This window comes from Gopherus flavomarginatus, chromosome 2, assembly GCF_025201925.1.
Source record: "Gopherus flavomarginatus isolate rGopFla2 chromosome 2, rGopFla2.mat.asm, whole genome shotgun sequence".
NCBI lineage: Eukaryota > Metazoa > Chordata > Testudines > Testudinidae > Gopherus > Gopherus flavomarginatus.
In genome coordinates, this window is record NC_066618.1 from 96,107,885 (window position 1) to 96,125,336 (window position 17,452).

A 17,452-nucleotide genomic window follows, 5' to 3' on the forward strand; every position below is an offset into this window, starting at 1 on the left:
CAATCTCTAGAAGGATATTACAGAATTAGAGCAGTTCAGAGAAGAGGGATAAGAATTACTAGGGACACGGATAAACTTTTGTCTGAAGTGAGGTTGAAGACGTTGGGATTGTTTACTTTAGAAAGGAGACAAATAAGAGAAGACATGATGAAAGGAAACAAAATAATGAAGGGTCAGGGAAAGATAGATCTGTAACTTCTGCTCTCTCTGAATTCATGGGACAGTCAATAAAATTGAAAGGTGGCAAATTAAAAATGGACAGAAATACTTTTTCATACAATGTGTAATTAGACTGCAGAACTCAGTGCCACAGGATGTCTCTGAGGCCAAGAAAGTAGTAAGATTCAAAGAGAGATTGGACATTTATGTGGATAAAAGAAATATAAAGGATTAGAATAGTTAATACAAAAAATAATATTGGAAGGGAGATAAAACCCATACCTTAGACCAGTCCATCTTGTGCTTCGGTGCACATTGGGCTACCCACGTTTGTCATCCTTGCCTGTCAACTGCCCTTCTCTCCAAATCTTCCCATTTCATGTTGAGGTGCTTGATGTCGTTCAGAACTGTTCATTTCCATGTTATTCATGGTCTTCCTCTCTTTCTTCTTGCATATTCTGGCTTGCATTCAAGGGTGGTATTTGGTAAGCGTTCTTTTTCCATTCTCAGCACATGTCCCGGCCACTGATGTGTCCTTTTGTAGATTATGTGTAAGAGGGTACCTTGTCCAGTAATTTTTCTGACTTCTTCATTCGTCTTCCTATCTGTATATGCTATTCCCAATATTCTTCACAGACATTTGTGATGAAATGCATCCAGCTTTTGAATTTCTTTCTTGGTAAATTGCCATGTCTCACTGCTATATGTTGTGATGGCGAGAACAATTGCAGTTTTGTCTTGAGGGAGATGTTTTTGGGTTGCCAGATGTTTTTGAGTCTTCCAAATGCAGCGTTTGCCTTCCCAATTCTTCTTCTTCCCGTACATCAGAGCTTAAATCAATTTCTGTTAGGAATTAGTATGTGAACTTCAAGGGGTGGGGAGAACAGATTCTCCACATCTCTCTATTATGGGGTTTCTTTCTCTAAAGCATTTCATTCTGGATATTGTCAGAGGGTATACTGAACTGGATGGATTAAGAGTCAGATTCATTATACCTGCACCTATGTTCCTAAGCAAGTCTTTGCCAGGAAATTACTTTTATATTAATCAAATTATATAATTAAAATAGATTAAAAAGAATAAAAAAGTTGTATCAAACGTTGTGCTTGAGAATAGGTTGTTTCAGCTAACCGTGTGATATGGGTTTCATATTTCTATCCCATGACCACAAATTAGTTTTGTTGTTGTTTATTATTATTATTAGTAGTGGTAGTTGTGATGTTGCGCTCTATATGATTTTATGAAAGGATGCTGATGAATGTGAATATAACGTAACTAAAATACGCTTCATGCAAAAGGTCTCTTGTAAGGTATCATTACAAAGCTTATACTCTACTGAGTGTGGTCATCCTATTTGTATAAATGTATCACTCTTGTATCTGAAACTCGAAATATGAAATATAACTCTGAGGGTCTATTGTAATTATGCAAAGTGTGGGCATTAATGGTGGTTTGGAATCTTGATGGCTCCCATCAACCAGGACAATTGACTGTAGATGGCTCTGTTTTACTTGTAAGTCTTCCTGCATACTCGTGTGCTGGCAAGTGGGTAATGAAGTCTTATAGTGACATGTGGTCTTGTCACCTGAACTGGAATCCATCTTTAACCTGGTGTTTTTCCATTGAGAAGGAGGGGTGGGAACTCAGAGGGGGACAGGGGATTCCTGACTTATGCAAAAGATATATAAGTGGGTGGAACAGAACAATGGAGGGCCATCATGAGAAATCCCCTAGCTACCACCTGAGCTGGAACAAGGGCTGTACCAGAGAAATGGATTGTGCCCAGACTAGGAAGGCCTTCAGTCTGTGAAAGAAACTTATTGAAATATCTCTGAGGTGAGATTTTATCTGTATTCAGTTTTATTACTGTACTAGGCTTAGACTTGTGTTTTTTATTTTGTTTTGCTTGGTAATTCACTTTGTTCTATCTGTTACTACTTGGAACCACTTAAATCCTACTTTCTGTATTTAATAAAATCACTTTTTACTTAATTAATTAACTCAGAGTATGTATTAATACCTGGGGGTGGAGGGGCAAACAGCTGTACATATCTCTCTATCAGTGTTATAGAGGGCGAACAATTTATGAGTTTACCCTGTATAAGCTGTATACAGGGTAAAATGGATTTATTTGGTATTTGGACCCCACTGGGAGTGGGCTTCTGAGTGTTATAGACAGGAACACTTCTTAACCTGCTTTCAATTAAGCCTACAGCCGTTAGGGGACGTGGTTCAGACATGGGTCTGGATTTGCAGTTGGCTAGCAGGTCTGACTCAAACCATGCAGGGCACTGAAGCTTTCAGTTAAGTCTGCAGCTTTGGGGCGCATGGTTCAGACCCTGGGTCTGTGTTGGAGCAGATGGGAATGTCTGGCTCAACAAGATTGGGTGCCGGAGTCCCAAGCTGGCAGGGAAAGCAGGGGCAGAATTAGTCTTGGCTCATCAGTTGGCAGCCCCAAGGGGGTTTCTGTGATCCAACCCGTCACAGTAGTATTACTACTTCTCCATTTCTACTATTATGATTTTGTTAAATGTATTCACTACTGGTAACATTTCCTCCTCTGCAGAAGGCCTATGTACTATTGTTCTTCTTCAAGTTATTGTCCCTATAGTTGCTCTATATGAGGATGTGCGCGCACTTGTGCACTCTTGATCGGAGATTTTGTCAGTCGTATCCGTGGGTCTGCTGTCTACACATCCTCATGCTCTGGTATAAGGCTATGTAGGAAGGGGTAAAGTTGCTGCTGCTCCAGTCCCTTCTCAGATGCCTGCAGCTTGAGACAGTCAGTCATTGTGTCTGCTAGCTAGCTAGCTACACAGCTTTGCTGACTTTTCTTTCTTATTTTCTTGTTTTTGATTTCTTTTCTATAATTTCATTTTAATGTTATTTTTCTATTGAATTTTGCACAACTTTGTGCTCTCCTCATCCTTTTTTGTTCGTTTGGGCCTACATTTCATTCAGCCCTCTCCATCTCCAGCTTTTCCTGTTAGGTTATGTCTAAGACCCTGAAGTTCATGACCTGCCACAGATCCTTCCCCTTCAGCAACAGGCATTCCAACAGCCTTGGCTTTCTTGGAAAGACCCATGTCCTCTCCAAGTGCAAGTGAATTCAAAAGCAGATCCCGAAAGCTGATAGGGGACAGACTGAAACTGCTTCTGATGGAGCGTTCACTGAGACCTGTGAGTCTGGGCCCCTCATTCTCAAGCCTCCACTGTTCAGAATGCGCTGGCGATTTCACGAGCCCCAGCTCCATTAAGCAAAGATTCTGTGGGTCCTCATATTCTTTGAGACCATCTAAAAGAAGAGACCACTTTCTCCAGAAACAGAGACAAGAGAAGAAAGTCACTCTTCTGATCAGAAACAAGGAGTCCTCACATCCCGGTATGGATATCACTGAGGCTTCTAACTCCTCTGGAACTGAGTTCACAGTACCACCAGAAAAGTTTCCAACATGCAACACACCGAGATGCCTCCTGGCAAGCAACCTCATGCAGCACCGGATCAGTACCAGAACTGGAGCCTTTTAAACACAAGGATTCCTCCAAGTCCAAGATCTTAAAGTAATTGTCTTCAGTATTATCCTTCTCAGATCATAGTAAAGAGCATATGGATTGTCCTTTGTTACCGTCCCTAATAACTCGCAACACTATCCAGATTCCCCACTCCCATCCAGGTTCCTGTCTCAGGAGGACTTCCAAATCTGGAAGAGCATGAATCCCCTCTTGAGGGGTACCAAGAGGAATTTCCCACCAGTACCAACTTACCCTCTGAAGCTGGCTTACCCTCTGGTCCTACTGCATCCTTCTACAAAGACTTGACCACTGGAAACTGTGCAGTTATTGGTCTCTCTCTGGCTTCCAGTAGTGATGTGACCCCTTGTACTGATGCCTCTTGCTCCTCCACTGGACACAGGTGAGGATACTTCCTCTGTCTCAGATGTGTCCGTGCAGGTTTCCACCATCTTTCCCTTCTAGCCTTCCTCCCTTGAGATGTGTCTTGAGGAGGAGACCACCAGTGGATGACTGGCCCATCAACTCTGGCAAGGGATCCCCGGGGTCCTGCCCTGTTCCTTATAATTCAGTCCAGTGGGCTTTTTGGAACCCATGGGACCTCTATGAGAACAGTTATACAGTGTGCTCTCATGCAAGAGGTCCAATCAAGAGCAACAGCCACTGCCAGCGGGCCACCTTCCACAGGAAGAACTTCCAGAACAGCAGGAGTGAGGTGCAGAGGAGACACCACCATTGTACAAATCCTGTTCCTCACCGGATAAGGCTGTTATGCCTGCCCACACACCCCGTCATCCTATGGGATGATTTCAAGATGTTTCAAGACCTCAAATCCTTACAGATCCTTTTGGAGGAGATTAACATTATTTGCTGAACATTTTACATACTTTCCCCCTGGAGAAGATTGCCTTACGCTTAAATATCTGTTAGCACCAGCCCCTTTGGTGTGGCAAACACCAGTGACCATACCACTCACTTGTAAGCAGACTGATAAAAAAAAATAGTATATTCTTTCTAGGGTTCAAAGTATCCTTTCTCCTATCCTACCTCTAACCCTTTGGTCATTGATGCAATTAATGTAAGAACTAGACAGTATTGGTCTTGGTCAGCCCCTTCTCACAAGAAACTTAAATGCATAGACTTTCTTGACAACAAAAACTACTTTTTGGCTGCTCTGCAATTCATGGTGGCCAGCTATTAGGCCTCAATGGGAAAATATGACTTTACAAATTATTTCACATTTTCTCATTTTGCTGAACATCTGCCACAGGACCAGAGGGAACAGTTCCAGGATCTCATCACAGAAGGCCAGACGATTGTCAAGGCTTCCCTTCAGGCCTCACTTGGTATCGCTTTCACAGCTTTGCCCTCTGTGGCCACCACCATAGTCCATGCATCGAGTATCTTGGCTGCAATCCTCCAGCCTTCCCTGGGAAATACAAAACAACTGTGGAGGACTTTCCCTTTGAGGGCCTGAAGCTCTTCAGTGGTTCCTCAATGGGTCCCTCTACTCCCCACAAAGACTTGCTTAGTACGTTGGCGTCTACGCACCTGTGACAAAAAGGAAATACAGCAAGTCTCAAACAGCTCAGTCGTCCTGCCCATTTATCAAACCATGCTCACCGAACTTCCCAGAAAGAAACCTAGATTTCCCAAGAGGGCTTCACAGTTGAGAAGGAACTGGAGTGATGGTGGGTCCATCCCTCCCTATATACTCTTGTACCAGGGCATGAAGATGATGTGTAGGGTGCAGCTGTGGACACTGTTGACAGTATCTTCCATTAAATGAGAATGAACACATGCAGATCCTGGCATGAAGTACCCATAGGAACAAAACATCTTGAAGAACATCTTGTACACCTCTTGTCTCACTGCTTTGAAATACAAATGCCTTGTGCACCTGGGTGAATTTCACCTTAATCTTGGATAATTATCTCTCCCTGTAGGATAAATTAAATTTACTTCATGAAAATTGAGTAAAATCCCTTCTGTACAGAAAAGAGAAATGTAAGTGAAGCTGGGATAGCACATTTCCAATATGCAATACAGAACATTGCAGCATAGCTTATCTCCCTAGCATTTTCATTCCGAAGTATCACAAAATACTTTGCAGCCAGTTACAGACTATACATGAAAATACAAGTAATGTGTACAAGTTATCCATAGCATCTCTTTGACTCTGATATAGTTTTGTCTCTATACCCTTTGTGTTTAATATTTGTTTTAACATTTTTATTAGACATCCAGAGATGTTTGGGAACAGTACATTCTTGAACTAAATTTTAGTGTTATTAATGTTGTTGATTATTAGACTTCAGGAACTTGGAAATGGTGAAATAGAGTGCCAGTTATGCAGGAAAACCTAGCAGGAAATATACTACATGTCAGTTCCTTCATGTGTTTGAATCTAGTATGCCAGTTCCCTCCCCTCAATGGTTTTAAACCTGGCCAGTATCTTGGCAGCCAATCATGTTATGTATCTTCAGGAAATTTAGGAGGTGGAATCCATGACAGTTCATTTCTGCTTCAGAAATTCAGAAACCAATAGAAAATATCATCTTATACTTGCTAGTTACTGCCTTTGCTTCAGGACCATTTGTACTGTCTGGATACCAGTAACTCTGCCTCACAGACAAGTAATAGAATTGCAGTTATGGAAATAGGATGCAAGTATCTCAAGAGGGAAATACAGTAGAGAGAAGGACTTCCGACTCTCTGAAAATTGAATGCTTTCAAGGAAATGAGCTAAGCTTTACAAATGGTATAAAAAGACTTGGAATTTTGGATTACACAGGGTAAGCAGAGCACACATATGCTCAACCGGATGTCCTGAGGACTGATTATATAATCGTACAGCAAATAAATATGTAGTTGATGTTATCTGACCAACAATTGTGTTTTGTTAAGTCTGACATATGTTTCAAATGTAATGGAGGAAAAACATTGTACTGCTTTAAATCAGTGATCTTTATGATCAAAAATAAGACACTTTCATACATTAGAGTCTTACCCACATCATGTCTATTCTTTTGTTGTTAAATAAATAAATAAAATGCGAAGCACATTACTGTAATTAAGGACTCAAGGAAACCCATTGATCCATATTTGGAAATGTTGATAATTTGGTTTGCATCATTGCTGGATTGCATCAGACAATCAGATAGAATTATAGGTCATTCTAACCATGATCTTTGCCCTAAGGCTTAGTCTTTGCATTTCCAAAGAACACATGCAGCACATTTTTGTTATATTATTGCCTGCCTGGGAAGAAGTCAGTGAGGGAGGTGGGGGTGCTCTGCGTTCTTTGGAATCTGAAACAGAGAGTTTAAACCACATGCTCCTTGTTTGTTCCTAGATTTTCAGAAAAAATGACCACCAAATGGCTTGAACTCTTTGAAGGTAGTGGTGTTCCATATGGTCCAATCAACAGTATGCAGCAAGTATTCTCGGATCCTCAGGTCAGTTCTCACAGAGCCTTTGTGATACATTAGTAACATGTTTTACAAATATTCAGTAACAATTGCTTTCCTCTACACCAGCTTTTAACTACCTGTAAAAATGTGATTCCAGTCATTTGTGTTGAGTATGAGGCTAGTAACATGGTATAATTACAAACGATCATTAACTGCTGACCCTAAAATGGAGTGTACATTTGGAAATATAGCCTTTTCCATATTATATTAGGCCATTGGTACATCAAGTCTTGTACAGTATCTTGCTGTCATCAAAGGGCAATGTCTGATTCTTCAGAGGACAGGAGAACAACATTTTTCTAGACAAATACTGCAGTGCGGGAAAATAATTTTTCACTCTCACAGGCAATCATCCTAGTCTTTATAGTAGGTATAACTACAAAGTATATTGATAAAAATTCTCAAGCTTTGAATGCAGTTGAATGAAAATATGATGCAGAAATATTTTGAGCCATTTCTTGGCTTGGAACTCCCAAGAACTAAGAGGAATTTGTCTTTTGCTTTTAGTATTTCACAAAGTTAAATGTTTCTTTATTCATAACAGATACCATACATTTGGTTAAAATATTCTTACCTTCTTACGCCCATAAATTTCTGAAAGCTGGGCACTGCACTGATTTTCCCATTGGAGCTTGTTGGGTTGATTGTTCTCTCGCCAGCTCAACCAGTTCTGTCAAACGAAGTTAACAGGCTATATTTTGCACCTGTTCTGCTACTCAGTGAATCTCATTTAAATGAATTCCTGATGCTAGAATAAACCTGTTCCATAAAGACTATACATCTACTTGAGTGCAAATGTAGGAAAAAGTGAACATCCTCTGAATCAAATATCTGATAAAGTAATGAGAGTGTTCAAGGAATCAAAGTGCATCACTAAAAATTGTAAAATAGGATTGACTACTGAAATAAATGAATCTGTTCTGTATGTAAAATCTGCTGTGCTCCAGTATATAGACTGTATAATATATTTACCAAGACTGTGCACAAGAATAAAAGAACAGAAAATGAATGTGTGATAAAGGAACACATTTATTATATATCAAGGGCCTGCATTTATAAAGCTACTGCTGCATAAGAGTGGAAGTTTTGGTAGATTAATGCACTGTTATTCCTTGAAATGAGGAAGCACCATGCTGACTTTGCGTATGGAGGATAACCAGGCCAACTTTCTCACTTCATAATTTTCACAGGGATTAAGCTTGGGTTTTGTACACTACATTGCAGAAGGCTTTATTTTACTCAGGAGTTAGTTGGTTGGGGGATTATACATAGGATGATACTGAAAAGGAGATCCTGCACTTTTTGTTCGATGTGCCACAAAATTAAAAAAAGTCAATAACAATATGAGAGAGAGGATTTTTTAGAGGTTAAAGCGATGATGTGGTGTGTGTGTGGGGGGAAGTATCACTAAAGCGCCTCTGCTGAAAACGGCATACCAAATTGAAGGGAGGACTGCGGTAGTTTCCCTGCTTCTGACAAAGTTTGCCTTCCCCCTGGATACTTTTAAATCATCTCTACCATGGGACACACAGTGATGCCCTTGCCTTTGAAATGGACCAGATTGCACCAATTGCCAGGTTTTTTCAAATTGTTTTCCCATTAAGGAGCATGCTTATTCCCAACTTCTGTCATAGAACTTCCTGAAAAATTGTGTCCCTTCCACACACTCCTCTGGACTTATTATTACACTATCACTCTGTTCTCATCACTTCCTGGAACAAAATGTAAGCATTTCTAGTGAAGTGCAGCTTAATGGGTTTGTTTAGTAAATGGCGTTATCTCCCTCCCTGATTTATAGTTCTGAGAAAATGCTTGTGCTCAAACAAGTGAATAGTCCCTTTCCCTTGGAACTCAGGGTTTATTTGTATAGTTATGGAAAGAAATGTGTGCTAGAATCCCTTGTTGAAATACTAGCATCACGTCACTGGGTTAGATATACTTTCTACACCATTATCTCTCTGAGAGGTGAATAGAAGAGAAAGGACCAATGCGGAGAGTAGTAAACTCAATCTTCCAGTTGTGTTGGATATTTTATTTATATTTTTAATTGTACTTTATATTTTTGTGGCGAGTACTCCAAACATCTGCAGATGGGTCCTCCATTGCCCTTTCTGATCCAATATCTCAATAGTGACTTGGACTCAGAAGTTTAGGGCCAGTTCAAGGAAAAAGTTAATGAATTTGCACCTATCCCTTTATTCTGGGATGCCAGTTTTCACCTGTGCATCCAGTCACTGTCCTTGTGTTTCAGCAGCAGCCACATGTCTGCATAAACCACCAATATACTATAACATTCTCACTCTTCAACAACAGCTTTACCCTTAATAGACCATATTGTGAACTCCCTTCCTGCATTACAAAAAGCACTACAGTGGACTGGGAATGAGTAGAACAGAAAATCCACCAATCGCTCAGGTTCTGTAATCCAGATATCTCCAACACTCCCAAATCCCATTTATAACAGGAATAGAAGATGTTTCCCAACAAGACCATACCATAATCATAGCCAAAGTATCAGATATGTAAAACTTGTCCCATTTATAATGATATACAGTATAAGGACTTTGTGATCACTCTGAAATAATGGAAGAATTCTTTTTTGTTCATCTTCTCTCAAGATCTGCCTAGACTAGGAAAATCTGTGTTTAGGAGATGTTAGCTAACTTGCGTTAATAAGCATATTTTTTAAACACCATTTAGCACTAAATGTAGACAAAGGCAGTAGGATTTAAAACTCAAGGATTTACCACAATCAGCTAACACATTTTTAAATTTCACTAGCTTTGCCTCATTGTAGAGAACCAAAAGCAATACCCAAACTGGTGGCCTTTGGATGTGGATACACTTTCCTTTACCTCTAACCAGGATACCTTTGGAATCCACATGCTATGAAGGTTCTTTCCCTGGCTATCTTTTACTAGCAATAGTACTAAAATATATATAATAATATAAAATGTAATATATATATTCAGTAACATTAAGTTTGAAACAGTTTCATTAATTTTCATCCCCACTGTTTCCTAATCATCTTCAGTTTTTTGTCATTCTTAATATAAAGCAGCAGTCATAAGATGTGGGCTCACACCACTGGTGACTGAGGCTTCACAATGTAGTGCATGTCAACAACCATCAAAGCGTTATGCCAGCACAGCTGTTAGCAATGCTTCAAAATGCTTTACGGTGCACCACAAGGCCTTTGGCAGCCAAAGACCAAGCGCATGGGGTAAAACTGAAGAGGGATGGAAGCAAGACTGAAGGGAAAGGGACGCAAGTCTAAAAGGGAGGTCTGAAGTGGTATACAATTTAGTCAACTATAGGTGTGTGTTTTTCCCTCACCGTGGAATCATGAGGGTCAAAAGACACCCACATAATTTCTTTTGTAAACTCAGAACAACTTGTCTGACCCCAGGATGGTTTGTTAACATCATTAACAGCTTCAATCATACTGTAACTGATCTGCCAAAAAAATGAAGTTTTTGACTAAGCTGGATCGCCAGGTGATACATTTTTTCCATGAATGGAATGAAATGTTGTCTACCTTTTCCCAACTGATTATAATCTTTTATTCATTTGTGTTGTTAAAATGAATACTGCAGGCATTCTCGCTGCTAAGTCAATCAGTATCTATGTGAGGGGGAGGGAGACAGAGGTTAAAAGGGTTGAGAGACAGGCATTTGCTCTCTTAGGGTCACTGATACAGTAGTTAAGAAAACATTCACACAGTTAAGACCCCTTAAAGGGACAACTTACTTTCCTTAAAAAATGAGAGAGAAAAAGAGAGAGAAAAGTGTATTTATAGAAGGTCCTATAAAGGTACTATATAGGCTATCGGCTTGCAGCATTTTATATTCAGATTTTTTCCAAGTTCTCTTTTTCTAAAATATGTTCTTTTAATCAGGCCAAAATCATAGAGTACATTAAAAGAATTCTTTAAAAGTTTTAAACATTTACTGGATGATCTGAGTGTGGTCCTATTTAACATACCCTTGGGAACATGTGTATGAAATACAATGTGGTTTGAGGTTTTCCAAACAATATCAACTTAAAAGAGAACTTTTTTTTAACAGAAACAATTCAAATTCCTCCAAAAGATAAAACAAAACAAAAGCAGGTACGCACCATACTGCAGATAGGCCATGAAAGCATAAAGATCTCTGGCTATTAAATAAGTGGAATGAAAGTATTCTTCGTACTTTTTTCATTAGGTGTTCTTTTACAGTCACCATACAATGCCACTGTTGTTTCCGAATGGCTGGCAGAAATTTAAAAAAAGAATAAGATGGCTGCATTATGGACAATTTTTAATAATTTGTTAGCTAATGTTTAAAACCATACTCCTTGATACATTTTATCATATCAATGCTGTGAGCAGAAAATAAAGATGAAAGTCCTGAAATGGTATTTTTTAGCAGAACAGTTACAGACATACCACACAAGTTGAGTCCATCAGGTGTAAGACATCCTGATGCATCACTTCTGAGAAGTATTGGGAGGGAAATATCAGAGTTGAAATATCACAGCTGGCTCTGATTTCAGCTCCTGCCAAACACCTGCAAGCTCTAAAAGGATACCAAAACAAAACTCCACCCTGTGGCAGAAGGCCATCCCTTAAGAACCCTTCCCTGAGTTTGCATCACTATAAAAATTAATTTAACATTTTTACAGAAACCTTATTCTTCCTGTCCCAGAAGACTAATACAGTTCCGTTAGCCATTCTGCTGAATATGCCTCAAAAACAGAAAGTTAAGAATTGAAATATTTGACAGTTGAAAATTATCTGATGTTTTCATCTTATTATTTGTGAAAGCCTGTGAAATTGGTGGGTTTTATTAACCCCTGGACTATATCATATTCTGTAAATCATTTCATTTGAACACGTCCTGGCAAAATTTTCCTAGCATCTGTAAAAGCTTCCACAATTGAACTTATGAACACAGAAAGCAATTGAAGAAACAAATAATATTTTAAACTTTAGTTTAGTTTTTTAAAAAGTGATGTACTTTAAGGACCATGTTTTGAATCACTTTAGTGATTTACCGAAACAGTTTTTGCAGTCCACTAAGGGTTATTCAAGTCAAGTGAAATTATATTCTTGTCTGTAATACTGTAGAGAATTTCTTACATACAGAGGTTCCTGCAACTGAAAAACAGTTGAGTGAAGGCCTTCAGGTTATACAATGTTTCTGGGAGTAATTTCTAGTAGAGAGGTGAAAGGGAGGAGTTAAATTTTGCATTTATCTCTTTCAGTATTGGACCTGATTGGAAATTTTCCAATGGAATGTATTTCCAGAAAATGCCATTGTGTCAAAAACAAAGCATTTTGTGAGAACATGTTGCCTTTGAAAAAAATTATTTTGAAGTGAAAATTGGAGAAAAAGCCCCATGTTTCAATATAATTGAAACATTCCATTTAGACCTTTTCAGAACAAAATATTTCAAATTTCCATTTCAAAATGACTTTTCATTTAGTTTTTAACACTGTGAAGTATGATGTCAACAGTTGAAATCCGAATGAACTCTTTCAATTTTGATTGACCAAAAATGCAATTTTTTCCAGAATTTTGATTTGTGGAAAAATTTGAATTTTTTATTTTCTTTCTGTTCTGAAACAAAAGAGATTTCAGAATTCTAGAACTCCCCTTGAAACAAAGTTATGGTTCCTGCACACTCTAGGAAAGTGGTACTGTATCCCCTTTCAGACTACTGTACCCCTTTCGGGAGTCTGATTTGGCTTGTGTACCCCAAATTTCACTTCACTAAAAACTACTTGCTTACAAAATCAAACATAAAAATGCAAAAGTGTCACAGCACAGTAGTATTGAAAAATGTGTGTGTGTTAGTAATACATATGCCTGCATGTGTTGTGAAGAGCCATCCCTTCTATTTTAGACTCCCATTTTATGAAGATCAAAAATTTCTAAAAAAAAGCATTTATTTCAAGCATAGTTATCCAGAGATCTCAGAGAAGCACCAAAAACCTTCCAGTGAACTGGTTTTCAAATTAAAGAGGGAACTTGCAAGGACATTTTCAAAAAGTTGCATTATGGGTTCTCAGTTCAGGAACATAGTGAGAAGTGTCTCACTGACCTTTTCAAAACTTCAGTTCTTTCTTCACTATGCTCCAGCATTAGCAATTCATGACCCAGCTTTTTCAAAGCTCTTTGGAGAGGTTGCACAGTGGTTCACTACTCCTGGATTTCAGTAAAGTGATGCCAGTCAGTTTCAAAGAATTTTGGTCCTACAATCTTGGAATGCACCGAAGACAATGCCATTGAGCTTTCAAGGAACTGTGCTTGCTGGTGTGTAATTTCTTTGAAGTTCCTAACAGCATGTTTATCTGACTGGAATTTTCATTCTTGGATACAGTGCAAATATGGAGTCATAACTGAGCTGTATGGGTTTCATTATAGGTAAGAATACACATACTTAAATTCATAGAATCATAGAATATTAGGATTGGAAGGAACCTCAGAAGGTCATCTAGTCCAACCCCCTGCTCAAAGCAGGACCAATCCCCAGATTTTTACCCCAGTTCCCCAAATGGCCCCCTCAAGGATTGAACTCACAACCCTAGGTTTAGCAGGCCAATGCTCAAACCACTGAGCTATCCCTCCCCCCAAATTGTTACATTGTAATCCCATCACGTTTTGCAAGGTAAGTGGGATTGTCCTTGGTCTGTCTTCTAAGGTATAGCTAAGTGCTTGGAGGAGTTGGTGCCGGTGATTCTGTAGGTGGCATTCTTCCCACAAAGTCTGCACTGAACCTGTGCCACTGCGTAATCGTGGTAAACACTGTGCTGCTGGACTGCAGTCATTTTCTTGTGTTACACATTCAAAATTGTGTGCACTTTTGGTTACTAAGATCCTGAGGAAGTTTTTAATAGTAGTAGTGGTAGCGTCCTGATGAAATTTTAGCATGAGAACTGATATTTTGCCAACTTAAATTTCCCCAGCAATTTCAGTTGGAGATAGTATTTTTCTTCACTTCCTGTGTACTCTTTCCCCTAACCGTTGTGGAAAATAATATGTATGTTGCTTATCAGCTTAAGAAGCTTGTCGATTGCTAGATAAAGAAAATCTCATTCTCATTTCTCATTTTCAAAATATCACAGTGAAGTAGACCTATATCCAAACTGAATTAAGTGAAGTTAGGACAGAAAGAGTCTGCATGGATATCAAAGGCAAAAGCTTTGGATGCTCAAAACCAATTTTCAGTGTATGATTTCAGGTAACTGTAGTTGTTTGTCATTTTTTTTTTTATTTCTGAATTTTATTGTCAGATTGTGTCCAGGAATTTCCTGTGAAAATAGACAGCCTGAGCTGCTTCTGTGGGAAAAAAGGGCTGATCTGCAAAGAGTTTTTGTACTCCTTTAACTAAATTGGTTTGAAATTGGAATAATTAAAGTTTTACAGCTCCCTAATGTGGATGGTGTTATGCTAATATAATGGTGTTTATACAGGTATAGCTTGTTCCCGTAAATTTAGGAGAATAAGATATGCTGGCAATAAGGCATCTTTATAGAGGTATAGCTGCATCCACACTAGGGAATGTACTGCTTTACCTGTTTATTTATTTATTTATTTTTAAATCACACCCCTAACAGAAATAATAGTACAAAAACTGTGTGGACAAGGCTATAGTGTGTCTCTACTCCCCAGCTGCCTTTTCTGGGTTTTTCAGCTGAGTCCTGAAAATCACAAAAGTGATACGAATCTCATTTAAAAAAAACAAACACTTGATCAGTGATTAGAGTGTCCTTCGGGATGCCCCAGATGAGTTTCAGATGTTTAGGGCAACGCTAGAGGTGCACTGTAGCTCACACTGGGGACACTCAGCTAGGTGTTCGTCATTTCATACATACCTGTGTGACATGTAATGGCCCATAAAAGAGGATATTCCCATAATTCACAAATAGCCTTAGGAAGAGGATGGCAAACAAAAACTCACCAGTGATAGCACTAGAAAGGGAACTCTTGGGCAACATGAGAGAGAGAAGATGCAAAGGTGATACTTCAGGAGTTTAGCTCAACAGTGGAAGGAGAGACAGACACATGAGCATGACTAAAAATGGAGGCTGTAATGTTGTTAACTTAACCTAACTCCTAAAGGTCCAAAGCAGGACTGAAACAGTTTCTGGGTTGCAGATATTACAGTGTGGATCCCAAGCTGGTTGCCAAGTAGCAAGGAAAAAAAAGAGAGGGACCAGCTCTTAGCACTTCAGCCAGCTAGAAGGAGTTTGCCTCCAAAAGCTAAATTTCCTCCCATTATCTCAGCCAAAGTTTGAAGGACTAGACAAGGGATGCTGCAAACTGTGGAAGACATTGATGATTATACCCAACTTGCAATGCAAAGGGCCAGGCTCAATGCCTGTCCATCCTTCTGTAAGAGTTTGGGCCCCCCCAAAACTGACCCTTAGTGACATGCGGTCCATTCTAGGAACTTTCTGTATTTGTGACAAGCACTTATTGATTTATTAGGACTTGTTTCTTTTTCAGTATGTTACATACCCTTTTCCTAGGTACCGGTATATGAATATGCACTTAAGTTTTTGCAGTGTGTTGGTCCAGTAGCTTGTCGCACAGTAATATATCTGGCCATTAAGTTAAAGACTGATTTCTTGAACTGCCTTTTTTTTTTCTGATAGGCTGCCACCTACCCAGTAATTAGTCTGTTACAAATAGCATCAGTTATAAATATTCTTTGTACTAATCAAAGCAGTATGACATTCAGCATCTCTTCTATGAAAGTTTAAAATACTTGGAAATCATTATAACATTCCTTCATGTCCTTATCTCCTAAATATGCTGGACCACATATAAAAAATTAAAATGTGATCAACTAAACATAGCCATTCTAATTGAAATGAAATCAAAGAAAAAAATGAGAAGCAATTTTTTAATCAAGTAAATGTGTGGCTATATCCCATATGACAAAACTTTACAAAAATAACTGCAAATTGTTGGTTCTTTGAGAAATATTTGCTGTCACAAAACTTTGCTTCTTTTCAATTCTGTCAGTTCTCTTGTTGTATTAGAACTAAATGCAAACGCTCTCACTCTCACTGCACACACTTTCTCGATCTCTCATTATAGACGACTGATGGAAAAACAAACACCAAATAAGAGCATCTGGAGATGGTTTATTTCTTTACAAGTTGACTGGAAGACAATGTTGAAACAGACACTGCTGTCATTTCACAATACAGGAAATTTAGAAAAGGTGTCACAGCTGTTTTAAATAACTTCATTTTGAGCATGCCAGTCATGGGGGCATGAGCCTTCACTTCTTCACTGGGAGAGAAGAAGGGAACTCATCCTGCTATAAGTATAACTTAATTGAAATCAATGAATTTCCACCAATTTGGCCCCTTAAAGTAAAAAATCAGTGCTATGGCCTAACTCAGCAGGGTATTTAAGCATCTTCCTGACTTTAAGCAACTAAGTAGTCTCATTAAAGTCAATGGGACTAGTCGTGTACTTAAGTATGAAATGGGGCCTATATTTGATTATATACTTCTTAATGTTAAATAATAAAGTGTGTGTGTGTAAATTTGAGAACTAAGTGATCCAGGCATTAAAAAAAATCCAATAACACTGAGAGGTAGAATGATTCAGTGTAAGGTCTGATTGGTAGCTTTGGGAACCAAAGTCTCCTATTTAACCTGAACAGAACAGTTATAGTGCAGCACAGGAAACAGCAATGCAATGTTGCCCAAACTGTTTTGCCAAAGTGCCTCAATTCTAATCTGGGAGGACCTGCTTTAGGCTTGGATGAATAATTCAGTCCCCTGTCAGTTTACTCCAGGTCGTTCTACTGAGACACCATCAGATTTGCCAGTTATGCTGGTGGTTAGTTTAAACCTGGTCACTAGGGGTTGAGTTGAGACCACCAACTCATTCTCATTCATTTTGATGGTAATAGCTTTGGTCACTACTGACCACTGACCAGAGCAGGATTACAGTAGGTGACAACAGAATTAAATAGGTATGTGATAAATCCATTCTTTTAAGGAAGCATAATATACTGTTTATCTAGAACATTTGTCCAGAGCTATACCTGAAACCATATAGTAAGGGTATGTTTTCACAACCGGCCGAATCGGCGGTGTCAAAGTTAGAATCAGGACTCACAATTTGTCAGACCACTCTGTTTTATTAGCACAGCGCTCTGCCAATAACATTCAGAATATGTGAGCGGCCATGCAAGGCCAAAACAGTCTTATTTATACAGATAAAAGAGCGGGAATCAGACAGAGGAACAAAGAAAGCAAAACTGTAAAATTCACCTGGGGCACAGCATGCATATCCTAC

At 38.9% G+C, this 17,452-nt stretch overlaps 1 protein-coding gene across 5 annotated transcripts in view; it reads left to right on the forward strand.

Annotated features, from left to right (window-relative positions):
• The window catches only part of SUGCT (succinyl-CoA:glutarate-CoA transferase), a 477,812-nt gene that overhangs the window by 229,010 nt on the left and 231,350 nt on the right, over positions 1-17,452 (forward strand). For 4 of the 5 annotated variants that reach the window (XM_050937744.1, XM_050937745.1, XM_050937747.1 and 1 more), the window contains one exon: positions 7,025-7,127. In XM_050937744.1, the coding sequence (XP_050793701.1) occupies positions 7,025-7,127 (103 nt within the window). Of the gene's footprint in view, positions 1-7,024; positions 7,128-13,508; positions 13,553-17,452 lie in introns of all 5 variants that reach the window. The other variant, XM_050937746.1, reaches the window with a different exon arrangement.